At 40.1% G+C, this 26,775-nt stretch overlaps 1 protein-coding gene across 4 annotated transcripts; it reads left to right on the top strand.

Annotated features, from left to right (window-relative positions):
* The first annotated feature begins 265 nt into the window (after positions 1-265).
* Positions 266-24,827, top strand: FHL2 (four and a half LIM domains 2). 4 transcript variants are annotated; one of them, XM_040056317.2, is made up of 6 exons: positions 266-439; positions 11,389-11,565; positions 17,883-18,057; positions 22,250-22,419; positions 23,047-23,233; positions 23,957-24,827. In XM_040056317.2, the coding sequence occupies exons 2-6, from the start codon at positions 11,410-11,412 to the stop codon at positions 24,106-24,108; spliced, it is 840 nt and encodes a 279-aa protein (XP_039912251.1). In that variant the 5' UTR covers positions 266-439; positions 11,389-11,409; the 3' UTR covers positions 24,109-24,827. The 4 variants fall into 4 exon arrangements, with proteins under 4 accessions (XP_039912251.1, XP_039912253.1, XP_039912254.1 ...); XM_040056319.2 differs by having other exon boundaries at positions 276-439; positions 11,394-11,565; XM_040056320.2 differs by lacking the exon at positions 266-439 and adding an exon at positions 10,934-11,292 and having other exon boundaries at positions 11,394-11,565.
* Positions 24,828-26,775: the final 1,948 nt, after the last annotated feature.

Here is a 26,775-nt window from a genome sequence, read left to right as displayed (position 1 = left end):
AAGCCATGTTATTAATAAGCATCAGGGGTTTAGAGAAACAAAGGCTGGAGGAGGGGAGAGGAAGCCTTATTTTAGGAAGGGGGCCAAAAAAGACAAGATGTTTAGGAGGGGGAAGTATTGACACCCTTGGAATAGTGAAAGTGTCGAATGCCAGCTGCGGAGCGCCTCAAAGAATGAGAGTCTCCGACGTTTTTGTCTCCTTATATGGTAAAATGATAGCGAGGGGTTTCACTAGGCTGGGGAAGGCAGCAGCCTCTTTCCACACTGCACTGACTGCAGAGCTGGAATCGGCAGAGCCGCTCTTTGCAGGGGTAGGAATCCCCACTGTCCGTACAGCTCTCCTCTGCAAGCAGGCCAGTGTGCTCTTTGCACATTTGTTAATGGATGTGACCCCCTGTCCCCGGTCCCGGAGGTGGCATTAACTGCCCGCTGCTGCTCTGTAAGTAAATATCCCTTTTCCCCCTTCCCTCCCACTACCCACAGAACATATCTTGGGAGGTGTCGCTTTAAACAAAGGGTGCAGAGAGGAGAGGGTTGTTTAATATCCCAGTGTGCTGTCGGGGAAGGATGCGAGGAGAGAGATTGCTGGTCCCCCTTTCTCCTGAGTGCGCGGGGAGGGGTGTGAAGAGGACAAAAAGACAAATTTCGGATCACAGCAATTACTGCTGCATGTCCGTCAGTAAAGTGACACATCGGCGAGCTGATGAGGCGCTGGGTCTTTTCATGTGTGACTATTTTTAATGACTGTATTGTGCTGCGTGTGTAATCCACTGGGGAGGTGATAAAAAGTGGAAGATGGGGTCTTAGATTCCTTACACCTCCGAGCACTCCCGCTGCCGAGCTCAACAAAGGAGCATTTTTGTTCTGTAGCAAGAGCAGATGCACATGAAACAAAGGTAGCTTCTCTTTGCAGGCAGTGTGGACAGGTCGTGTATGGGAAAAACGGGGAGCCATCAGCATCGTATTTCTTCTTTTTATGTGGAGACAATAAATTAGAATACAAATTCCAATTAATAGCTCTGCATTCCTTCTTTTTGTGCTTCTCTCTGTATGCATGGGTGTGCAGCCACAATAACCCAGCCTTTACCATATGCTAACGTGGATTTCTCTGTGTACATAATAAAAGAAATACTAACTTTCATTACCTGCACTATGGCTGTTCCAAACTTTTTACTCACCCCAAGGGATATGGCTTTAATTTAGTTGACCAAATACCTGCATATTTCAGCTTTGCTGAGTACACAAGACATTGTTATAAAAATATATATACACCAGCAAGTCAGTCAGTCTGTGATTGCCACTCCCCTGACTCCGATCTAGAAGTATATTAACTAAGATTGCTAATTGACATTGGGATGTCTTGAATAGGAATTGTTTTAAAAGAGACCAGCATAAGGTTGTGTTATTAGGTATACAAATGCATCCAGATATGAAAGAATGCTACAATTAAGGTTGTCTCTGGGTTTCTGGCTTTGTGCTGTGAGCCCTATTTTCATCAGTTCATAAATTTACGGGATTCCTAGCTTTCTGGCCAAAATTTTCTGTGCCTTTTGTCAGACACATAATAATCTTTGAACATGATTGCTTCCGGCATTTGGATATGGAAGACAAAAAAAAAAAAAAAGCATTTGTTTATTTTACAAAAAATTTATGTCTGTTTTATGCACCTGTAGGCACAACTGGGAAAAGATGGATTCTAGATGGATTCTAAAGGTTGCTTTTGGTTGCTTTTTCAATAGAATCTTACCAATTCTTGTTCACATACGGAGTTTTGTTTTTTTGTTTTTTTTAAAGGATATGAGTTGCTGTGTTGAAAACTCAGTTCCTGACACACCATTGCATTACTATCAAAATCTGACCAGGGCACCAATAAAACTGTCTTTTACACTAGTCATAGGGTAAAATGATCTCTGGCTTGTGAACCAATATGTGGTTGAGGTGAGCAGGGCAGCAGAAAAGACATAAAATGATGTTGTTGAGGAATCAAATTTGTAAAAGTTACCTGGGGTTCCCACCTGACATCTCCATCTAACTAGCACCCCTGAGGCTAGGGGGTGGACCAGTTCTTGTGGTCTTTTGAAAAAGCCCAAGATGGCTAAAGTGCTGGGATAAAATGTAGTTATTTTTGGTTCTTGCCATGCTGCCAAATGTGCTCCCACGGAAATCAGCAGTGCTATATATGCAAGAACCAAATAGTCACTTCCAGGTGGTTTGAATTTACAGGAAAATATGACTAGTCTTTGTGAAATCACTGTTATCTCACAGCAGTGGCTATATTATATCAGATATTTTTTGTCCACGTGAAGTTCCTGCCACGTAGAGCATGTAATGGTGATTCCTAACTGAAGAAATAATGATCTGTTTCCCATTACTTAGGGAAGTCTAGGGATAGCACTTTCCCTGAAATTGCATCTTTCCTGTCCATACAGGCATCAGCTCTCCCAGATGGCACACCTTGCATTAGAAAAGAGATCAGACAACTCCTTTGATCACACACAACACAGTCTGCCAGGATTCCAGCATGCTTTGAATGTCAGAAGCAAAACAACAACAACAACAACACAAAAAAAAAAACCACCAAAAAACCCCACCCCCCCAAAAACCCACAAACCCCCCCTCCCAAAAAAACACACCAAAAAAAACCCAAAACCAAACCAAACCAAGACCCCAAAATATTGGTGACAAAGTACAACTCCTATAATTGTAAGGGTTAATGACAGTTTCTGCAAAGTGCTGCAAAGACCTATATTCATGAGTGACCCTTGGCTCAGTTCTCCAGGGCATTGAGCTCTGAGCCTCACAGCCAAGCAATGAATTATTACCTGCTCATGTCCTCACCTTCCTGCCTTGACTTATCTCCCAGGGGCCAGGATATTCAGAGTTAAGGAAGGTCAAATAAGTGTTAGCACCATGGGCCACAAGCAATGCCCAATGCCTGTTGCTGCTGGCCAACATGCTCACAGTCTTTCAGGTCCCCACAGACCAGAAACATTCAGGTCTAAGTCTTATTCATGTTTCTCTTATGGGTAAATCTGTCCTGAGGATCTCTGGACAAACTCTGAATGGTGTAGTGTTGTAGGCAATCATCCTTCCTCACTTCAGAGACTGGGGGAATCTAATAATTTGCATTTTTAGACTGATTAATTCTAATGGTGTAGTTTTAATATTTTATTTACATATGCACAGTTATTTGTGATGCAGATTCACCCCAAGTGAGAGTGTGAAATGGCAGGGTAATGACAGGTTTCATGAAAATAAATCTTGGATACATTGACAGCCACTGAAGCATTAACATTTCAACAATATTAATTAGCTATGTATATAGACAGAATTTGATTATAAACCACTAGTGCCTTCTCCTAAGGATGAACATCAAAATAGTCACACCAGGTGAAAAAGTTAATTTTGTTCCTTTTCACATACCCTTCTATATTATATTAGATCAACTAGGATGCTGAATGGTTACTGTACATATAATAATATGCCATAAAAAGAATGCAGGTGAGCATAACACTGACAGAAGCCTATTCACCACTCCCTTTCACGGGAAATTTTTGAATTTAAAGTTTCAATTATATCAACCACTGCAGAGAAAGGTCTAAGGTATCACTCTGAGGGTGTGAGTTAGTTCTAGACCCTCAGCAAGTGTACGGGCTCAAAACCCACTGCTGTTTCTTCACTTCATCCTGCATAATAAAAGCATCAAATTGCTTAAAGCCGTGAAACACGTGCAAGCATTAACACAGAAGTATTTTGTCATTGCTTTGAAGCACCCTTGAGATTTAGAGCCGAAGTGCCTTCAGAGACCAGGATCTCACCTTTGATGAATTCCACCTCTCCATACTACGCCATGCAGGTCTCCATGGGGGATGCAACATCTTCCTTCTTCAGCTGGAAATAATCTTGCCCATAAAAAGATCGCCTGTGTCCGTGTCACCAGGGTCTCTATGTCTTTGGCCTTTCTTCTGCACCTCTCACACACCCCAGGTACTTTGGCTCAACCTTAGTAGAATGCTCTCTTTGCTTTCTGTGTCCAGTCTCCTACCACAAACCCCCCAAAACTGGGCCTAACTGGTCTCACCCAGGTGCAATCAATCTGGTTTGCTAAAATGTGCCCAGCTGAGTGGGTGCCCCCAAGGTTTATGTAGCCTCCTTTGTCATGTTTTGGAAGGCCACAGGCAGCTGAAGTTTGGATACCTGACAGCCCTGAGGCATTCACTGCCGCAGCAGTTTCATTCGTGCATTAACTGATCCCCCCAACCAGGTGTGCCAATCTTCTTAGACACAAGGGGGCTTTGTGGCCTTACCTCAGTAAGCAGAGCCAGAGCTGTGCTGCTAGAGGCCAGAACAAATAACAAAGCATTCTTTTTCCACAGAATCATCCCAACTTTTCTTCTATCCTTTCTTTAAAGAAGGAAACTATTGGGACACTGTTCTGGAGGCTATTTGGGGCACTGTTCTGGTTTTGTGCCCTGGGTAGTAGTATGCAGGATTTCAAAATTACAGAAAAATTTGGAAACATGACTGCATGGTAGCACATGGTATTTCTGGGTATTTTTATCTTCAAGTCTGATTTCTCTGAGTTTAGCAGTGTTCCTATCAATAAGAGACAGCGATCCTTTTCTGGAAAAACAAATTTTGTTGGAGTTTAGTATCTGCAGACATTTAGCTTATACACTACTTTTGCAGGATAGTGCCAGAAATAATAATAAGGTTTAATAATCTTATACTATTTTTATTCTCTATCATTTTCTGTTATCTGCCTAAATGCTCTCATTAGAAATATAAATTTTTATGCTTAAGCAGGATCAAGTTCTTGACCTTTCCTTTGAGCAAGCATTTGCTTATTTTGCAAGAGAAATAAGGACAGCGATTTCAAAAGGCTTTAATATAGGAAAAAAAGCAAACTTTTCCACTTGAACTGTGCTCCTCCTTGCTGTGGCAGATTTAAGTCATGTTCTGTGTTATTTCAATACACTTCTTTTGTAACTGAAATGTGTGCAGGAATATGGGTAACACCATAACACCACAGACTCTCTAGTCATTTCAATATCAGCCTGAGATAACCACAGAGCAAACTCTGTGGGGTACGCTTTCAAAGTGTCAGTGCTCAGTTCTTCTGTGGCATTTGTAGATATTACCACTGGTTCCTTGTCTACCACTGCTGGAGTGGCTCTAGACTGGAGCAGATCTTTATTGACTGCCAAACACAATAAACCACGCAGAAACCACAACTGGAGTTTTATTCTCCACTGCTATAACTGGGATTACTTTAGCCAGATGCATGAGGAGCCTTGCGACACAAGAAACATTTTCTATTTTTTTTTTCTATTATTTATGCTCTGCTAAGGAATACAGTCTTAACCAGCACACTATCCACTTTCCTGCTCATGACAGACTGACTGTACAGTCCAGACAGAAACCAGGTATGCTTTGGTTATCTGCATATGTTAATGCGGTCTGTCTGGTTGGAAAATTGCTCTGAAGGGATTTAAGAAAACTCTAAAGAGGAGATCAGAATGTTATACCATACACAAAATAAGTCACCAAGGAAGGTTAGTCCTTGGAAAAATCCAAATGTAATTTTGAAGAATATTGTAAGGTAACTTTGTTAAAAATTATTTTTCTTTTCTTTAAATAGCTTTTAAAATTCAGCATCTAAAGCCATGACTAGGATATTTTACTTGGGGTTAATTTTTTACTGCTTTTTAAAATTATTATTTTCAAATATTAAACCAAATTTTCCTGACTTTTGATTAAGAGCTTCTAGGACATCCAGAAATATCTACTCTGAGCTTAAGAAACAGCAATGAACACCTCTGTAACTTTTAATATCCCATCTTTGATGTGGACACTGGTAAAGCACTGGGTTTGTTAACAGGGCTGTTCTGGGAGAGGAATTATATAAGGGTCTTGTTTTCCTGAAGGCAGGGTACCAAATTCTTTTTGTTGTGCTTACTCCAGGATTGCTTTTCCACAGGGGCAGCAAGAGAAAAGGGCTTCTGCTTTCTTCTCACCTTAAAAATTTAAAAAACAGAAGTGCAGCCACATCTGCCTAAACATCCCTCTCTCATCTACAATCTAAGAACAAACCCCAGACCACTTGTCCCTCATAGCCTGGTTAGCCTTTGCATTGGCCACCTTTAGTGTAAGGCAGCAAACATGGCCCATGGAGGGAGACCTGCCTTTTGTGCATCACCTGGCTTGGCTCCCCATGCCCAGGAGCTGCTGCTGAAGGGTCACAGCTCCGAGCAACTCAAAGCATCAGCACTTGTCCTATAGCCAGCAACACCTCAAGCACTCAGGTTCCCCTTGCTCCATCGTGACAGTGTTTGTGGGCACTCAGTGAAGAGGGTAAGATACACCTGGACAGCCAAACAACAACAACAAAAAACACTACCAGCACTTAATGTGTTTTCATAAATCTAAACACATGGGAGTGCTTTGGGTATCCCTAGTGTACATCTACACCAGCTTTCTCACCATGGGGTTCAGGTCAATTCTGACCATACATAACTTTCCCCCACTCCCTACCTCTCATCAGTACTACAAGAAAATAGTAATTTCTTATTTTTCTAAAGTAAATTAAAAAGAAATAAAATTAGTTTCCCTTCTTTTCTCCTTGCATGACCTTATGGTCTGGTTTGGAAAGATGCTTAGGTCTTCCAAGAGTGTTTTTTCCTGTTGCTGCAACAAGATGATGGATAATGAATGTAGTAAGAGCAGCTAAGTTACAGGAAAAAAATCACCTTTTGCCAGAAAGACCAGCAGAGTTTGAACTGTCATTTCACGGTTGTAAATAAACCTTTTCATTTTAGCCTTTGGAGCATTAACATAAATTGTTTCCAAATGCTCTAGACCTGTGTGGCTCATGTCACTGGAGTTGCCAGACACAAATCTTCCTTCCTGAGGGGAAGAGAAATAAACAGACAGAAAATTCTCCATGTGTACTCTTCTTCTTGAAAAATAGGTGGGAGAAATGTCTGTACATCTTGAAAGCAGTCTTTTTGTTTCCTGTGCAGGTGGCTAACACAACATACCGACCATGGGGCACAGGTAGAGAGAGCCCCTGCACTACTGACCTAAGTCAACAGCAAATCCCCCTTTGGCATCTACAGGCGCTTAATTCTGTGTCCCCAGATGCTGTTACAACAAGAGATCAGAGCTTCACTGAATAAACTAAACAACCCCTACATGTTTTAGCTTCCCTTGCTCTCTTTCTCGCTCTTGTGCATGTGCATCTGCACCTCTCAATGCTCAACACCTCCTAAGAAGAGTTGAAATAAGAGATGGACAGAACAGAGTTTATTAGGTTTGCAGACATAGCTGAAGAAGCAGGCAAGGTCTGCTTTTCAGGAGTCAATAGTGTCATGGGATGGGGGAACACTGGATGATTTCTTAATGACATGATGAGCCCTAATATTTATATGGTAATATGACAACTTTAGGAATTGCTGCAGTAAAATGAGAGTCAACAGGGAAAGAAGAGGAAAGAAGCATAGATTTTGAGTCAGTCTACTAACTTTTTGGTAATTTTCCTGCCAATTCTTACTTCCTGTGAGACACAGTGTGGGTAGTGCTAACATTTGGCATAAGCTGTAGCTTCTTTTTTGGGCATGCAACAGAAAGCTCTTTCCCTTTCCCTTTTGTTAAGGCTGATGCTGTTGGAGGAAGACTGTATGGCAGAAAAAAATCTATTTCTCTGTCATGATTATGTTGAGGGCAATCTGAAAAAGCAGTATAGGATGACTACAGTGATAAAATCCTAAGACCTTTCACCACAAGGAGCTGTAATGATGAGCCTCTGTCCCACAACACTTTATGGTCAACAAGTAGCAAACACACAAAAAAGAAATAGATCAATGGCAAAGAGGATGAATTGCAGTTTGGGTCTATCCACAGCTGTGAAAGTCTCCTGTTTTGGTTTCTTTTCCCTTTAACTCCAAAACAGTGCATAAAGCCTTCACTAAGCTAAACATGAGGGGATTTTAATGGACTGGCAAAGTAAGGGACCATGTGTACAAAGTGACAGCAAAAATATTGCTCAGTATGATTTTACATTTCTTGATTGTAAGACAACAGAGAAATGATTTGTTTGAAATTCCTTCTAGTATTTAGTAGATAGTACCCATTATTACCTCACATTTAATGCTCTCTGGAGCAGAAAAACCCTGTACAATATGCTCAAAATACCACATAGTAGATCATGAGATTCAGTCCAAGGCCTGGATTTAAACAGCCTGGAATTTTGGGATGCTTCCCCCTTAATACCAGCTTTCTGAATGAAACCACATGAACCTGAATTCCTAACTTTAAGAGATATTGGATCTAAAATTGGTCCCAGATCCAACAGAAGATTCACATAAATAAAGACAAAATTCAGATCTTGTCTTTCAGTTTCCCAAATCTTTAGAGTTGTTCCTCAAATCTCATCCAGAGCTGCCCCTGCAGTGTCTTTATAGAGCAGCATTCATTCCTAAATCTGTTTGAGATGTAGAAATGAGGACTGCTTTTCCCTTCTCCAGGTGAGGGGGACAATCCCCTGGGACAGCCTTAGAGGACATTTAACAAAACTAGATCCCTTTCAGCATGAGTAGGCAGTACCCAGGTATTTCCTGAAATAGCGGCATCAATAACTGCTGAATTATGTTGCATTATTACATTATTATATAAATTATTGGATACATATATTACATAATGCTTGCCTCTGCTCCTGTGAAATGCACCCAGAAGACAATACAGCACTCAAGAGGTAAAGTCCTGTGACCAAGAGACAGGAATACCCACCTCGAAGGGAACAGTCCAGTCACAATGCACTTCCAGATTTTACATTTAGCAGCTTTGGATGAAGTGTTATAAACCTGTAAAGGAATCACACTCTGTAGTTTTTGCTTTTGCACATCATGACTGTAGAGAAATTTTCACTCTTCAGTATCACACATCTACTTTTAAATCAGGGCTAGAAAGAAGTAATTCTGAAGAAGGGTGACAAATGCAAGTTCTTAAGTGGTTTCTGCTCACATTTTAACCTAACAATAATGCACATTAAATAGGCAACAAAATTTTATCGCTTGGAAAAAATTCCTAGTATAGTCTGGTAAAAGGTACAGATTTCTGTCCTAAATACAGACTATTTGAACAAAAGCTATCACTCTTCTCAGACTTAGTCATATGTCTGCCCATATAACTCAGTGTAGGTTGGTCTGACTTCATCCATTTTGCTGAGATTACTCCAGAAGGAAATTAAGTGCTGACTAGTTCTTTCCCAGGAAAGTCCAAGCCTATTATGTAGGTTAGGGCTGTAAACAGGCTCAAAACAGAGAGGAAAATCCATGATCATCTTTTAAATGTTCTGGTGAAGACTGAAGGTGTCCACCAAGAGAAGACTAACTTGCTGGAAGCAATTGTTAAGGAAATGCCCGTTTGTATTGTCCCTGTTCTCCTGCCTTATACTTCCATTGCCAGCTGCTGCTGTTGGATATGGGCTAGAGGGGGGGCTTTGGGTAGTCCTTGCAATTCTCTCTCCTGCACATCTTCTTACTTTCTGTCTTCTTATCAAGCCTATGATCCTCTCTACTCCTTAAGGACAAAGAGCACTCTGCATACTCCCAGTTCCCCTCTGGGATAAGAAAGTTAATTACTTCCTAGGCCATCTTTAAGGCCAAAGCAGTTGCAGTGCTAGTCCTATGTTCTCAGAAGCACAGATGACCAGCTGCTAGCATTTGTGCTTCCTCCAAGCACATTTTGGGGTTTGCTAGTTTGTCTCTCTTCTTCAGTAGTTACTTGGAATTCATAAGACTTTCCAGCAGCTGAGACATCACTTACTTCACACATGTAAAAGCATTCACCCCTTGGCCTGTGGTAGTCACCACAAAATTCAGCAGTGGACTGACCATTAAAAAAAAAAAAAAAAAAAAAAAAAAAAAAAAAAAAAAAAAAAAAAAAAAAAGCTTTCTAGTTATCAAAATAAAGTTTGTCCATTCAGACAGCTGTAAAAACCTTAGTCACATCCCAGCTAGGTAGAATGAAATATAATAATAAAACTGAAATCCTGGAGGAGAACTCAGAAATTCAGAATGCCCCATGGGGGGCTCCCATTGCCAGAGGGAAAGGACAAGCTCCAGAAATCAGCAACCTGTGCCAAGAACACTAAGCGAGTAACATTTTGTTTAAAACTGAGAGCTGACGTTGGCAAAAGGACTGCAGCTGCTGTAAATGTCACCTGTGCATGAGGGACAGAGGTAGCCACTTAACCTATTAGTACTCAAAACACTTAAGGATTTATAGATCAGATGTGGCTTAAAGAGGAGATGCAGCCTAGCAAGCAGTGAAGATCATGCAGTCCAGGTTCCACGTGCTTTTGCTTGGGAAATTCCCTTTCCTAAGCAGGCAGCTATGCCCTGTTTCAGCTGTAATCTCCAAACAGATTTCAGGTGCAACACATGCTGCAAGCCTCAAGTTAAGAAAGAAGGTGATGACTGTAATGAAACCCAAAATAAATTATCCCAGCCAATAATAAATATTCATCAAAGGCATTTGTATCATCTTTGCTTGTGTGTACATTCAGAAAATTATAGAGATATAACAAAACCTGAGGAGAAAACATTAATTGTCCCTAATTCAGACAAGATGAAACATCATATACAGTTTCTTCTACTTCCTTTTTCCCTTCCGTAATCATTGTTTGACATTTGTCTGAGCCAGGACACCTGGGAGTCAACTCCCATTTGTGTCCCAATACACTACAGCTGTGGGATAACTCTTTCAGTTGCATGAGAGGAGAATCAGATACACAGTCATTGACCCTACACCTCCCATGCCCATAGACGCATGCAGGAGCAGAGAGAGAGGGTTGGTGTCTGCCTGTGGGGGAATGATTGCCAGACACTGACTTACTGAGAATGCAGAGAAGGAAGCTGCAGAAGCACATAACTGTGGTGCCTGATAGGCTGTGCATGACTAAACTCTACTAGCAATGTAAACTTTCCTCTTGCCTTATGCAGGAGATGTTGCTTCTGAAAATTAGCAGGCTCATCCTCTTAATGGACTTTACTCCCTCCATGCCCTAGAGAATGACCTTCTTGTTGCAGACCTATAAGTCAAATTCCATTCACAGATTCCATGAGAATTCTTCAGACTCGGGGTTTACTCCTCCCTCCCCTTTCTAACACTAGGTCTGGTCAAAGACAGATCAAGAGATGGCTGATTTAGATGGGCTGCACTGAAAAATTTATAGCCCAGTTTCTTCCTATTGTGTTCGTTTGTTTGACTGAAAGTTGGATTAAAACTGAGGTACAATGTGATAAACAAGAATTGATAAACCTTTCCCGGAGGACTGGGTCAAGTGTAGCTCAGTCTGACATGTGCCTGTTCCTGTCTTTGTGGCAGGATAGCTGGACTCCAGACACCATGACTGAATGCTTTGATTGCCACTACTGCAAAGAGTCTCTATTTGGTAAGAAGTACATCCTGAAGGAGGACAGCCCCTACTGCGTGAAATGTTATGAAAACCTTTATTCCAACACCTGTGAGGAATGCAAAAATCCTATTGGCGCTGACTGCAAGGTATGTCGGATTTGTGACTTGTTACAGAGATCGTGACAGAGCAGCCTGGATACAGAACTGTGAGATCTGGAAGGATCCAGCCTAACAGCTACACAGGGGATGGGACAGTATGTTTTCTGAATCCCTGTATCTGTTTTGTATCATTTCACTTGGCAAACCCTTCTTTACCCGGCATAGTAATAGAAATGCACTCCTGTAAAACACAGAAGGATCTGATGCTCTGATATAAGAAATTCTTTTTAGTTCATTTGGAATGCAGGGATCTCAAAGGGTGACAGAAGCCGGTTGTGACTACTTTTGGGTCAGAGGGAGCTAAGCTACTGCTGACTTTGCAATGAGCACACTTCTGTGGTCATCAAGAGACAAGACACGCTCAAGCCAAGGCGCTAACCTGGAGGTCACAAAAGTCTAGATAATGCTGACCCAAGCAATAAATCAGATAGAGTTAGAAAAATTAGCCTCATAAATACAGAAAGATGATAGTGGAGTCTAATTAAAGAATGGGATGGACAGAACAGAGGCCTTGCTTGCTTGAGTTATGCACTTCTGCAACACATGAAAACACCTGCCTGTTACAGATTAGTTGTGACTACCTGTATTTCTTTTAAATTAATTAAAACAACTGGAGTTCATGCAAATTCCAACCTGCCCAAATGAAGACACAGGAGCCATCCAGTGAAGTGTCTGTTATACAGCTACCAACAGACTACATCCAATATGCATCCTCCTTGCATAAAACTGACCTGTTCAAAGCTGGGCAAGATTTTCACTGACAGAGTGAGACTGCAGTAGAACTGCAATTTGTATTGCATGGCCATAGGACTCTTGACTGACCCAAGGATATCTGATTTTTGATTTCCCACTGCTGATCCGTACCTCTACAAAGACAAATTAATTCCCATTAGTGAGACTCAATTTAGTGAGATGCTCAATTAGTGATTAGTCAATTGCTGGTTCAGAGATATAAAAATATATTCTTACTCGGACTGGAAAAAATAAATGTCTCATACCTTCCAAATTGATCTATAACACCCTATTGGCAAATCAGTAGGAAAGTCCCTTTCAGAAGCCTTAAAAAGATAAAATGTTTCACCACCAAGACAGGGAACTGGCCGTAATCTGTAAGAAGGTATAAAATTGCCAGCTTTCCTACAGCCCATAAATATTCAGGTTAGAGATGAGATACAGCTGGCCTGGCCTGACCTGAAAAAGCAAAATATTCATACCTCATTCCAGAATGTGCTTTTGTTTTAAGGTCTCTTTTTAATCCCCTGAGAAGTTATTTCCATGTGCTGATAGTCAAGAATTTAAAAACTTGGACCAGCTTCAACAGATCTCGGTCAAAGTATTCAGGAATTAATCAGGCTGAACTTTTCAACCCAGTTTTATGTATTTAGGGAGTGTGGGTGTTACCCAATATACTGTTTTTCTTTACTTTTAAGTGAGACACACTAATATTAGATAGGGAGGAGGAAAAAAAAAAAGCCCCAACTGTCTACAATCTAAGAATATTTTATCTGTGTAAAGAACCAGAACTATATGTGGAAAACACAACTAAGAGATAGTAAATAAAGATTTCTTAAAGAGCTATAAAGCATGCCAGAAACAAACATGTCCTTTTTTGTTTCTGTGACTGCTGTTTGTGCCTGTCCATGCTTTATGGTGTAGCTTTTGAAGCTGTTGACCAATTTTAATCAAATTCTGACAGATGGATAAAAGTTGAAACTTAAATTGCTGCAAGTTTTCTGAAAAAATCCCCCATGTTTGGGTAGAAAAAGAGATCCTATGAATATTGTCACTGAGAAGAAAACTAGAGTAGTTTTTCAATTACAGTAATAGACAACAGAGAACACATTTGAGAGAGCCCTTATGAGTGCCTCAGCCACAAGATAAGTTTCAGATGAAGTGTGTGCACTGTATGACTGAGCATAATTCAGCAGTGAAACAGTCACAAAGAAATCAGGCTTCTCCTCATTAAACTGTATGGGCACATAGTTATATAAATACATAAGAAATGCACACACACACATATATGTATGCATTTTTACATAAATCCTTCTACACATCGCATTTACTTTTTCCCCTGAACAAAGAAGAGAGATTATACTATGTTTGGGAGTGAAACAAGTATGTTTACTGTGTGTACGAAATGGACTCCAATTTGTATGCTTGACATAACATAAAAATGTAAAATTTGGAATAAAAAACCTAATGGAGTGACAGTGTCGTGAGAAAAGGTCACATCCAGGCCTCAGCATCTGGCAGTGGTGTCCACGCTTTCATCCGCATTACAGCCTGGAAAGTCCCACATAGTTCTCACATCAGATTTTCCTTTGCAAGTCCCTTCTTGGCCACCATTCTTTCTCCACACTGAGAAAAGCCTCACTGAGAACCAGTTGCTCTTTATTTCCTTCTTTCTCACGCTCCCAATTACAATCAAACCTCCTATAACTGACAGGGTAACACCAAAGTGAATCCACAGGTGCTGAGAAGAGGGCACTTGTAATACTCAAATTCTGAAAGCACTGGACTCCAAGAGGATGAAACTGATGCTGGATTTTCACATTGTGTTTTAACTATTACACAGAGAGCCCACAAGACAACAATGCTGTACAGAAACTTACCTTGAATTCAAGTCAGGGCAGAATTTTCTTCACCGTCTTTCTAGTTTCTAAGGTAGTTTATGGGTACCTGTGAACATATACATGAGTAATAACTAATTTTTCTTTATTGTAAAAGAACAAGTCTTTTCCACCAAAAAATCCCAGAATGACAACATATGTCTGAATGACACCTTCGGGCCTAGGCCATTTCATTAATTGTAAACACCTCTAGTTGATGCTTACAAAACTTTCACAAATTAAAAACTTCATATACTGAGTGGTAGGAGGTACCAGCAGACAGTATGAAAACATGATGCTATTTCTCTCACACCTAATACACATTATCCATATGCCAATGGGTCATAGAAGAAATTTACTTTTTCTAGAAAAGCTGGCATTTTATTGGCTATGTCCCTGGTGAATGCTCATCACACCTACAGTTTCCTGCTTACTTCTGGAAATCCATACATCTTTTACCCATATGCTTAGCTGCTGAAGGGTTGCTTTTGGTTGACTTTGGCTTTTTAATATTTTCCTTGCAGATCCTATGGTATAGAAACCATTGCAAACATAGGAAATACCTACAGTAATCCTTTGTTTAATTCAGTCCACAAGTTGGCTTTGGCAGGCAGAAGGGGGTGAAAACTCTCTCTGTAAAATGTGGAAAATAAATTATGAGTGGATTGTGAGATACAGCTACTGTGTCAGTATGCAGGCCAAAAATGGCACAAAGGGGTCATTCTCACACATAAACTAAACAACAGAAAAAAACCCCCTCCAATAATGAGGATCAAGGAAGGGGAAAAATAATTACTTTTCTTATTTTTAATATTTAAACCTGGTCCCAACATGCAACACTTTTCCAGCTCATTACTGAATCTCAGGCTAGTTGTTGTAAAGTGAAATAGTAAAAGAGGTGGGTACCTTAATATCTTCTCATACATGTAAGAGGCTGTTAGCCTCTGTTACAATATTGCTTGTTTTTACCTTTTCTCAACATACTTTTAAAGGTATTTGCCAGACTAACATACTTAAGTATTCTGCTACAGGGTATTTGTAACTAAAATCTGCACGGCATTTAGTTGGCGTAGCCCATTTCCTACATTCAACCTTCTGAAAAGACCATTGTGGCCGGCAAAAAAGCCATGAACAACACTTAGAGTTACTGTTCTGGTAATAAACTCTCTAAACTCCTTCTTCCTGCTGGGTCTCTGCTGAAACCTTTCTCAGGAGAAATGGTATTGTATAATGGCTTCAGTTTGCTTAGGCTTAAAAACCCTGAGGAGAAGACAATATAAATGCAGGGTATGAGGACCTCAAGCTTAACCCAGTTAACTGGTAACCATAGTCTAAGGGATCTTCTGGTTTTTTTTTAAAAAAACGCACTTTTCTAAGTAATATGCAGTCTCACCCTAGAGGTCAAATAAACCTTTCTGGAGCAAAACTATACAGAGCTATGGAGAAGTTGTAAAACTTGCCAATGTTGAGTTATCTTGTCAAAGTTTTCTTTGAGGTTGTCATAATGAAAATAAGTGAAAATAGAAGAGGAATTGGTTGTATATCACTTGTACCTTCTGCTGGAACAGATTTATTTGGGTTACAATCATCTAGCATAAACTAGAATTCACATGCCTATGCTAAATCTGATGTTATTCCAACTTAACAGAGGAGTAGCCTGACATTCAGAAAGCTTTAAGTCAGTTTTTGTACATGGTTTCCCAGTGTAGAAGTTGCTCCAGATCAATACATCCACATCTTATCGACAAGCCAAAGGCTCCAGTAATCTATACAACATGATGAAATAGATAAAACCTCCTTTTCAATGACCTAAGAATACTCATGATAAATAAATGGTTTCATCAGTACCTTGGACTTCCTTGCTTTCAGATGTGACAGATTCAGAGAGAGAAAGCAATATCCATTTCATCAGTCTAATATTCTACTGTCAAAGCCAGACATCTTAGACTGTCTCTACATTCAATGACAATAGTTGTTACAGTAATCCAGAGTAGCTAAAGATTATTCAATCCACCTTTTATCTTGGATACTTTTTGTTGGAGTTGTTCTTCATGACTTCATCCTGATGAGATATCTGCTACTGCCACCTACCCAGCTACTGCCTCTAAAATCTTGCCATCGTAACTGACTCAGAGATCAAATCTTTCATCATTGACACCTAATCTTTGTCTTCACTACTCCTCTTCTAACAGGCATGCACCTTCTTTAGGGTATAATTTCACTGATAAAATAAGCATACATCAGCACATGAATTTTGATTATTAAAAAATAACTTGCTGAAAATTGCAAAACCAGGAAATGACAGCTAGTGAGGGAAAATGATGGAATACATCATGTTACAAGAGAAAGAATATTGGATCTGTTGTTCTACTTTCTAAAAGACAAATTTCAGTTCTTTTGGAAAGTACTGTATATTCTATTTTTCTGTTGAAAATACAATATGAGACCAGATTTAGGCTATTTGACTTCACCTAAAGAGAAGACCAAAAATGTAAGTAACTTCCAAAGAAGACTGGTTTGAATTTGCTATTAAAAAAGATCAAAATTTTACACTCAGAAATTTGTGTTGTTTCAAAAGGATTTAGCTGAAATGAATAGAAGAGCTGAATAAACATCTGTCTGAAGGCTGTAAAGTAGATATTCTATCACAGAGTGCAATCTCAAAGATGAAAGACACATTGGGTATCAATTGTTATTCACAAGGATTCAAAAAAATTATGTGAGTAGCACAGAGGTCCAAACAGAAATGCTTAATTGTATGGTCAAATTCTGTCAGAAATTACTGAAGTTCAACAAGCTAGCATGAATCAGCTGAGCTAGATGAAAGTATTTCAGTGTTTCCTGCTAGTCGTTTATGAGAACAAGGCTCCCAAAGACACACTGTTATTTTTGTTAGTCTAAATCTGTGGTATGTTTTGTTCTCTGCACTAAGATTGCGCATTTTTAGTTACCTGTGACTGTACTGACTGACGTAGTACAGCTTATGCCAGATCAGGTATGAGCCCTTTGTGATGCTCTACACCACTGAAAAATTGGAATTCATTATTCTAGCACTTGCTCTTTCCCTTCAGTTAAGCCAATTAGTTTAGCACCTGCAATAAATACACAGTAGATATTGAGCTAGAACATGAGAACCTATTTTGGCTGAGTTTTTATACTCCCTATTCATGACAATTCTATCCTTCCACACTTCCAACCCAAACTAGAGCATCTGTACTTTGGGGTGGACGCTGTTTCTTGTAATCATCCAAGCTATTTTGTTTGAAGTCCAAAGACACTGTTCAAGTGTTACATGAACAGGCCACCTTAATTTAAATTTTAAAAAGCACAATACACCCTTTTAGGTCACAATTTTGAGCTTTTAAGTAATAAAAGGAACCACTGTGAAGAGTATTTTAAATACTAACACACCCACACTAATCCCTTGGCCTGTACCCTGGATCAATGGATGCAGGTACAATGTGGTATTGTATCTTTCAGTACAATCCACATCTGAAAAAGGGTTGATAGTTGATAGTTGTCATGAGCTCTTGATTATCGCAGCAAAATAAGTTCACCTTCGTCAGAACATTTTGGTTTCTTCAAATTCACCCCAACTCCCGGATGGAGTTCAGATTTGGATGTGTTTGCATTCTCTGAGCTTCCAGTTGTGCAAACCATTCCTTCCACTTACTCTGTGGTTTTGCATTTCTACAGGATCTGTCTTACAAGGACCGCCATTGGCACGAAACCTGCTTCCACTGCTTCCAGTGCAAGAATTCTTTGGTGGACAAACCTTTTGCTGCAAAAGAGGAACATCTACTTTGTACTGATTGCTACTCCAACGAATACTCTTCCAAATGTAATGAGTGCAAGAAGACTATTATGCCAGGTTAGGATGCTCACTTTTTGGACTAAATATCAAGCCCAGACTCAGGAACATTTGTGAGAAATGTTTCTCCATGACTATCTCTACTAAGTCATGCTAACTCTATAAAAAACTGGTGCGGGTGCATTCCAGGCCACTTCCATGACCAGAACATATAAAGTTCATAATGGCTCATGGAAGAGCTTTCATTCACATGAAAGTTTTTGTTTAATTACTCTAAATTTAGCTTCTCTCAGACAGATGAAAAATTGGTCAAAGTGCTTCTGAGGTCCTTCTTGAGCACAACAATATGAAGAAACAGGAAAGAACTATTTTATTTTTCAACATGAAACATGAGGTTACAGATTGTTAAAACCTGGCCTTCTCACGTAAATACTATAGCATTCTGTGATGATTTGAGGGCTTTAAAGTTGGAGTGCTATCATTTCAGAATAAAAATATTAAAAGGCAATTTGAAGAATCCTCATACATACTCCATAATGATTACTAGTTACTTTGTCAGCTGGTTCTGACATTGGTCATCTCAGATAATAAGAAAAGACCACAATATTTTGCTCCTGGGGTGTAAAAATGAAGGTTTGATGATGAAATAGGACAACAATATTTAGAAGCAGACAACCCTATCTATTCATGACTGAGTTTAGGCATCTCCTGTTATTCCACGTGCACCCATTTTGCTGACACAGCAATAAAAACTGACATGCCTTGGATTAGCCAGCGCTACTTTTAAAGCTGGAACTGCATGACACAGAAAGTCCACTCACATCCCAGAAAGCCAGTTGTATCCTGGGCTGCTTCCAAAGCAGCATGGGCAGCAGGTTGAGGGTGGTCATTCTGCCCCTTGACTTTGCTCTTGAGCAGTCCCACCTGAAGTGCTGCACCCAGCTCTGGGAACCCCAACACAAAAAGAACATGGAACGGTTGGACAAGGTCTGGAGGAGGTCCACAAAGAGGGCTGGAGAATTTCACTTATAAAGACAAGTTGAGAGAGTTTGGATTGTTCAGCCTGAAGAATAGAAGGCTCTGGGGAAACCTGATTGCAGACTTTCAGTACTGAAAGGAGACCCTTAACAATGATGGGGGCAAACTTTTCAGCAGGAACTGTTGCAATAGAACAAAGTGTAACAGTTTTAAAGTAAATGAGGGTTGATTTAGATTAGATATAAGGAATAAGTTTTCTACAGTGTGGGGTAAAGTAAAACACTGGAACAGGTTACCCAGAGAGGTGGTGGATTTCCCAAGCCTGGAAAAATTCAAGGTCAGTTTGGATGGGGTTCTGAGCAATGTCATCGAGTTGAAGATGTCCTTGCTTACTGAGAGGGCTTGGACTAGATGATCTTTAAAGGATCCTTTCAACCAAAACTATTCAATGAGTCTATGATTCTATAATTTTATGTGTATGTATGTTGATGTCTAGGGCATTCCTTTGGTTGCCCTGGAGGGTCAGAGATCTGGGCAGAGTAGTCTGGGACCTGGACAGGGGGGTCTGGGACCCTGGCACAGAGCCCAGTCCATGGGAGAGGCTTCCTACATTGCAAGATGAATTACAGGCCACAAGAGTGTGAAAGATAGTAGTTTAGCTCATCACAGGGTGAAAAATCACAGTTTTGGGGTTTTTAGTAGGGAAGTGGATGGGAGCAGGATGGAGGATTTTGGGCGTTGTCTCTTGCTTCTTTCTTCTTCATTCACTCCATTTTCTGCAGTGACAGTGGCACAAAGTTATTTAAGGAGATTAGGAAAGAGTAGAGATGACCTGTTTAGTGTAGGTAGTAGGTATTGGCAAGTAATTATAAATAAAGAGTACGTAACAATTAGTATAAGAGGCAGCGACAGCCCAGCTCAGGGGGAGTCGTCAGATGCCCGAGCAGCTGCACAGATCTTAGCTGGGCACAGAAAGAATTGTAAGATAAGAAATAATAAACAAAGCACACAACCTTGAGAAATCAGAACCTGAAGACTCCGTCTCTTTCTTGCATCCGGCTCAGGGCTTTGCAGAAGGCAAAGAACTCTAAAAACATAACCTGTGATAGGTATTTTTAATACTGTTCATCAGATTCACTGCCATTTTCAGTGATTTACTGAAAGGATCTCTTTTTGTCTATTATGCCAGCTATACATTGATATGTAGTAATGGAGGTTGGATTCAGTGACACAGGATCCCTTCTTCTCTTATAACTCAAAAGAGAAGAAAATAATTTTTGTATGCTTTACAACTACCCACTGGTCTCTAGCTGCTTACCCAAGATATCTGAGATGTCACCACACTGGAAGAGCAGTACACTCAGCATGTTTTCCCTACTTACACAGCACACTGTGGTAGTACAGGAGTGACAGCAGATGACTATGGTCACCAGTGGAAGCATAATTCATTTTGAAAGAACGAGCAAGTGGTTCGATACCCTTTGTGGAGATTGTAAATGCTAAACTTGACCTTTGCTTTGAGCCACAAAATGTAAAATGTAAATCTAACAAAGCTTTATCATGACGTGTACATTTAAGTGATTACAAGCTTGGTCTTTCAGTCCTACTCTAAACTCAAATCATGCTGACTTCAGTCTAGCAGCTGACAAAACAGAGCTCTTCCTGCTTTGAGCTTCAGTGACAACAACATCCCAAAGAGAGGAGAGCTGAAAATGTGAAAATAAAATTCTGGACTATTAAAAAAGATTATCCACATCTCCTTTTTCCAGAATATTATTCTTTCAAGGACTGATTTATTTGCTCCTTGACATGATATAAGAAGTTACCAGCATAGAGAGGGTAAAATTTGTAGAAGGTGTCTATTAATAAAATGGAGCAGAAATATTGAAGAATGTAAGCACCAGAAAGAAAGATAATTGACATTTCACTTACTACTGATGCAAGTAAATTAAAACAAACAAACAAACAAACACCAAACAAATCCTAAGTATGCTTCTCAGCAGAATTTAATGAGATCATAAAATAAAAATATGCAACTAATAAATAAAGATTAATTAATGCTTGAGAAGGGGAAAAATGGTAAAACTTCACCCTGCAGTAATAGGGGTGTGTAGAATTGTCATCAAAGGCATTAATGTGGTTCTTCATCATTAGCCAACTCGATCAGCTTGTCAGTCTTCCAAGTATTTGACTTTGTGTTAGCTATTACAGGCTCCAAGAGTGATGCAGAACTGGCCAGTATCAAATATTCTGACTCAAACTGGTACATAGGAAATCATACCTTGTACAAAGAAATTTATCCATATAATAGGGCGTCTCCAGTTTCCTGGAAGGGCTAAGAGTCCACCTGCCATACCGTGGATTGCATCTGCAAAGAACACTATCTGAACCCCAAAACTTTGTTCTGGGGAAGTGCATTTATTTCCTAACTACCATACCACTTTTCAGCAAAAGATTGTTTAAATTACACATTTCAACCATATTTTCAATTCAGCTGAAAATAGAGAGAAAGCTTCTTTTTTACTGAAAAATTCAAGAGACAGAAAAACATTTAGGATAGGTGTTGCTGAGCTGGAAAAAATTGCAGACTTATAATACACCTCAATGAGAAGAAGAAAAAGGTCCCCTGAGCAGATATGAAATAATCCATTGTCTCAGACAGTGACTACCTTTCACTGGGAAAGGGAGGCAAGATGCTTGCCAGGAATTGCATGCCCCATCCTTTGCAGTGTTCAAAGCCAGGCTGGATTATGCTCTGAGAACCTGGTCTAATGAAAGGTGTCCCTGCCCATGGCAGAGTTTAAACTAGATGATCTTTAAGGTGTCTTCCAACCCAAATCATTCTATGAGTCTGTAATTAACCAGGTACTTTGCTGCTATTTGAAAAAGAAATGAAACAGATGTGGAATGAATGAGATCAACTTTAATGAGGAATGGCCCTACCTCCACTCAGCACTAACAGCAGCTTATATTGGTCCAATTCGCTTGAATCTTCCTGTGAGTGGGAATTCATTTTTGCCTAATAATACCACAAAAAGCTGTTCTAGGCTGTAGCTATTCGCACTAAAGGTTCCTCTTCTTTGCAGAAGAACTACTCACTCTCCAAAAACCTAAAATGGTACCAAATGTCATGCAAAGCTGGTAGGAACATGAAACAGCCTCTAGCTCATAGCTGCAATGCTTCTTGACTGACAGCCAGCTGCCAGGCAAACAAGAGCTACAAACTGCGCCTATCTCATCCAGAAGTTCAGCTGATGCTCTGGTCTCATTACAGGTACTCGGAAAATGGAATACAAGGGCAACAGCTGGCACGAGACCTGCTTTATCTGCTACCGCTGCCAACAGCCTATTGGGACAAAGAGCTTCATCCCCAAGGACAATCAAAATTTCTGTGTACCCTGCTATGAAAAGCAGTTTGCCATGCAATGCGTCCAGTGCAAGAAGGTAGTGCTCTTATTTTGCTTACATGAAACCTAAGGTATTGAAGTCCATCCCTTTTTATATCCAAGTAGACAGAATACCTCATTTTTGTATGTGTAAAAAGATTAAGAATTAACTGGTTTTAAAAGATTATATCATTTCAGTTCCACTAATTTGTAAGAGAAAACTGCCCGACAAAGTCTGGAGAGGCAGAAAGTAAATACTTCATCTGAAATATTAAATAAACCAGTCTTTCCCAAAGAAAGTAATGGGAAAGTTGAAACACAACAGGCAATTCCTCCACCATGACGAAAGGGACAGCGATGAGACAAACTCTAGTACATGCATACAAAAAGCCACATACAAAGAGCAGCTTGAAAAACAGAGTACAATTGAGTGAGATTTTTCAATATATGCAGAATAAAGTACTTTTAGCATGGGATTGCTTTTCATAAATAAAGAAATTACAATAAAACACTTTCATGATTTTCTATAGGTCAACTACAAGCAAAATTATAATGTTGCTGTTGCTAAGTCTTCTTCCCCTCCTCCCACCCACTAAAATCTCATCCCCCTTCCTCTTTGCCAAATCAAAATACAAACCTGCCACTCTTAAGAGAACAGTTTCTTATCTTTCTTTTCCTAAACCAGGCTATCACCACAGGAGGCGTTACCTACCGGGAGCAGCCATGGCATAAGGAGTGCTTCGTGTGTACTGCGTGCAAGAAGCAGTTGTCTGGACAGCGCTTTACCTCCAGGGATGAGTTTGCATACTGCTTGAGCTGCTTCTGCAACCTCTATGCCAAAAAGTGTGCTGGATGCACAAACCCAATCAGTGGTAGGTCTCTCGTGGCTGGTGCCTTTACATTTCGTGGTGGTTTTGTGTGTTGAGTTGCTACTAAAAGCAGAACTAAACAAAAAGTCTGACTTGGTACAAGAGATGCCCAACTAAATCTTCTCATGGAACTCCAGCTAGTAATTTCTGAGGTTAAGCAAAAGACTATTACAACTAAGAGACATTTTCCCCCCTTTTTTTTTTCTTCTGTACAGTTTCAATACAGCTGATGATAGCTGCCATAGCCTCAAACCCTGGAATGCTTTTTTACTAACCTGCTTCTTTCCCAGAGGCACTCTTCCTTCAGACCTATAAATCAAGTCATGGTGCATGACAGACTTCTTTTTTAATTTTCTAAATGCACCTCTACAAAACATAAATTAACATACTCAGGAATGATAAAACATTCTGTAAAAAACGACCAGAATCCTGTTCAGAGGCAGGTGCTTTGCTTTTCTTCTGCTGTATGTTGCAGGGCCATCCCTTGGAAGTTAATTTCTGCCATTATCACTGGGGATAATAGCCTTGCTCATTAACTGAAAGCAACAGAAATATTTGAGGATGAAAATATTAGTCACTACAGAAAGGGTGGCAAAATTAGCACAGCGACAAACAGATTTGTCACAATGGCATTTTTTCACTGCTATATGTCAGATCTCCATGTCAGTCTGCATGACCTGATGGCTACTCTTTTCTTGTAACAGAGCGATTTTGCTTTTCAAACAGGACTCGGAGGAACCAAGTACATCTCCTTTGAAGAACGGCAGTGGCACAATGATTGCTTTAACTGTAAGAAGTGCTCCCTTTCATTGGTGGGTCGTGGCTTCCTCACAGAAAGGGATGACATCCTTTGCCCTGAATGTGGAAAGGATATTTAAAGCTCAGACTAAGAGGTGAGGAAGAAGGGAGGAAAGCCGTGCTTGCAATATAGTCTGAAATACATGGATGTTCAGCTTTGCCACTCTGTGTCTCACTGTATTATTAACATTTCTTAACCTTTTTCTTTATATTCTCCAAAACTGAAGGGAAAGCAACTTTAAAATCTCTAATAGTAGCATTGGTGTTTAAGATTTCTACCAATAACAAAAAATAATACAAAACCTATGATGTAAAACTATATGGCTGGTTTTGACACAACATTCTATTTTTAAGGGTTTGGGGTTTTTTCCTAAAAAATATTCCAGTTAACAGCAAGTGATACAGTTCAAGGATTACAATGGCCACACATAATACTTCATAGGTGGATATTCAAGGTGAAGCCTTCAAGCCCACTGAAATCAATGGCAAAGGCCACTCAATTCCAATAAGGCTGGTGTAAACCCAGTGTTCTTGAGCTATGTGACTAGTGTGTGCTGTCAAATCTGTAGAAAGACTGCCAAAGTAGGATGTGTTTCAATGTACATGGATTTGTGACATGCCACAAAGAGATAATGATGAAGCAGTGGAAGCAGGAGTGCTTCATGACAGGTACATATTTTATTGCATGTCTAGCTGATCATTGTGTGAAGTACAAGTTCTGATCGACAGTGTCAGTATTACAGTTAGTTGACATTACACTGCACATTGTATTTTTCAAAATAAAATTGTTTAAAACAAAACGGTGATTGTGGCTTAATTTTATTTACATAATATTTACAAAAGTTTTCACATTCTGAAGAAACACAATGCATACAAAGACAACCCTTTTTGCACCCAAATATTGGAGGTGTGAAGTTTAGACAATTCTCAGAAGGGCCCTGCTGTACAACAGTCATTTACTAATTGAAGTCAGTGGGAAAACTATCAGCAAAAATGAACAATGTGTGAAAACACACACTGAATTGACTGCAGCTGAGTAAAATGTGTTCATAGGCTCTAAACTCAAGCCCCAAATATTTTTCTTCTCAGCAAGCAAGGAGGTCAAGACAACTCAATAGTCATCTATCTATCTTTGCTAAAGTCAGAAGTTTAACTTCTATAGTAGGGCATGTTTTAATTTCGCTCTCCATTGGGATACATAATACCCTTTGTTGTAGCATAATTTCTGCTACGTTTGCCACAGCAGCAACTGTCAGCAATGGCATGCTGGCAGGACAGAAATATCAAAAAGAAACAATACAAAGGGAGATAAACCTTTTTCCAAAGCAAACTGCAAGAAATACGGCCGTGTTATGTAATGTACAATCCCAGTACACCTTCCAGATGGAATTCATTTGTGTTCAGAAAAAGGAGGAAAGAAATATGTCACACCTCCAACAGGAATCTTCAGATGTGAAATTAAGATTTAGGAATATACTTACTCTGTGTGCTACTGGGTAGGGAAAGTTTGCTCCTCGTTTTTGCCACCACTCTTGAGTTTGTCCCTTTGTACCAAGTGCAGATGGTCAAAGGTCATTCCCTTCTCATTAATTCAACAATCTAAACAGATCAGATCAGATTTAGTTTATTGCACACCATTTGAAGAACTTGGCTAGCTGACATTTTTGAAGTGCACACTATGCTAATCAGAACACAGTGAATGACTAAATTCTATCCCTTGATGATTTAATTATATGATGAAAGCTGTAGCAAATAGCCACAAAAATCCCTCTTTATCCACACCTCCAAAAGTAGGGCAAACACCTCACTCTCCTCAGGGTCTGCCAATCAGTTCTGCTCCAGTACTTTGTGGAGAAAAGAAAGATTCCTTTGAGCTAAAGGGGTGGTGCCCCTGTACTTGGCATTGATGAGAAGCCGCATCTTGAGTCATGTGCTCAGTTCTAGGCCCCTCACTACAAGCAGGACAGAGGTGCTGGAGGGCATCCAGAGAAGGGCAATGGAACTGGTGAAGGGGCTGAAGCTGGGAGTTGCTTAGCCTGGAGAAAAGGTTGAGGTGAGACCTTACTGCTCTCTACAACTGCCTGGAAGGAGATCATAGCAAGGTGGGGCTTGGCCTCTTCACTCAAGCAGCCTGTGATAAGACAAGGGGAAACAGCCTCAAATTTTGACAAAGGGAGTTCAGGCCAGTTATTAGGAACATTTTCTTGACTGGACGTGGTAAAGCAGTGGAACAGGCTATCAGGGAATGGTGGAGTCACCCACCAACCCTGGAAGTATTCAAAAAACACACATGGCGCTCTGTGATACAATTTAGTGTGCATGTGGAATTCAGTTGAAGGTTGGACTTGATCTTGGAAGTCTTTCCCGCAAACTTGATGATTCTAAGGCGGAACTAGGAGCAGCACAGCTTGTGTGTTGCCTCACAAATGCTACAACAGATGGCAAAATTGCCCCAACTTTGGGGAAAGGTAGGTGAAACATGACAGGACTGAAACGCATCCCAGCCTGGAAACAGGACTGCTACCATGCAACAGCAGCACCATGCTATTACTCCAGGGCAGTTCTGCATATCCCTCCTTAACACATACCAACACACATGCCCCCCCAGCAACTGGACCTACACAAAATACATACTAGACTCTAGACCACTGACATGAAGCCAACCACAAAACAGAATTCCCATCAGACTGTTACACAAGTGCAAAAAAGGGCACTTCACATAGTTCTTAACTGCTGCTACAGCAGCA

This window comes from Hirundo rustica, chromosome 2 (genome assembly GCF_015227805.2).
Source record: "Hirundo rustica isolate bHirRus1 chromosome 2, bHirRus1.pri.v3, whole genome shotgun sequence".
Lineage (NCBI taxonomy): Eukaryota > Metazoa > Chordata > Aves > Passeriformes > Hirundinidae > Hirundo > Hirundo rustica.
Note: the sequence above shows the minus strand (reverse complement) of the source record. Positions and strands in the feature narration are given on the sequence as shown.

Bases quoted from the DNA above. Each gene is read 5' to 3' on its own strand.
- FHL2 (XM_040056316.2), top strand. From the start codon at position 11,212: ATGGGCTGCACTGAAAAATTTATAGCCCAGTTTCTTCCTATTGTGTTC. The intron at 18,058-22,249 runs GTTAGGATGCTC...GTCTCATTACAG, and splicing joins CAAGAAGACTATTATGCCAG to GTACTCGGAAAATGGAATAC. The intron at 22,420-23,046 runs GTAGTGCTCTTA...TTCCTAAACCAG, and splicing joins AATGCGTCCAGTGCAAGAAG to GCTATCACCACAGGAGGCGT.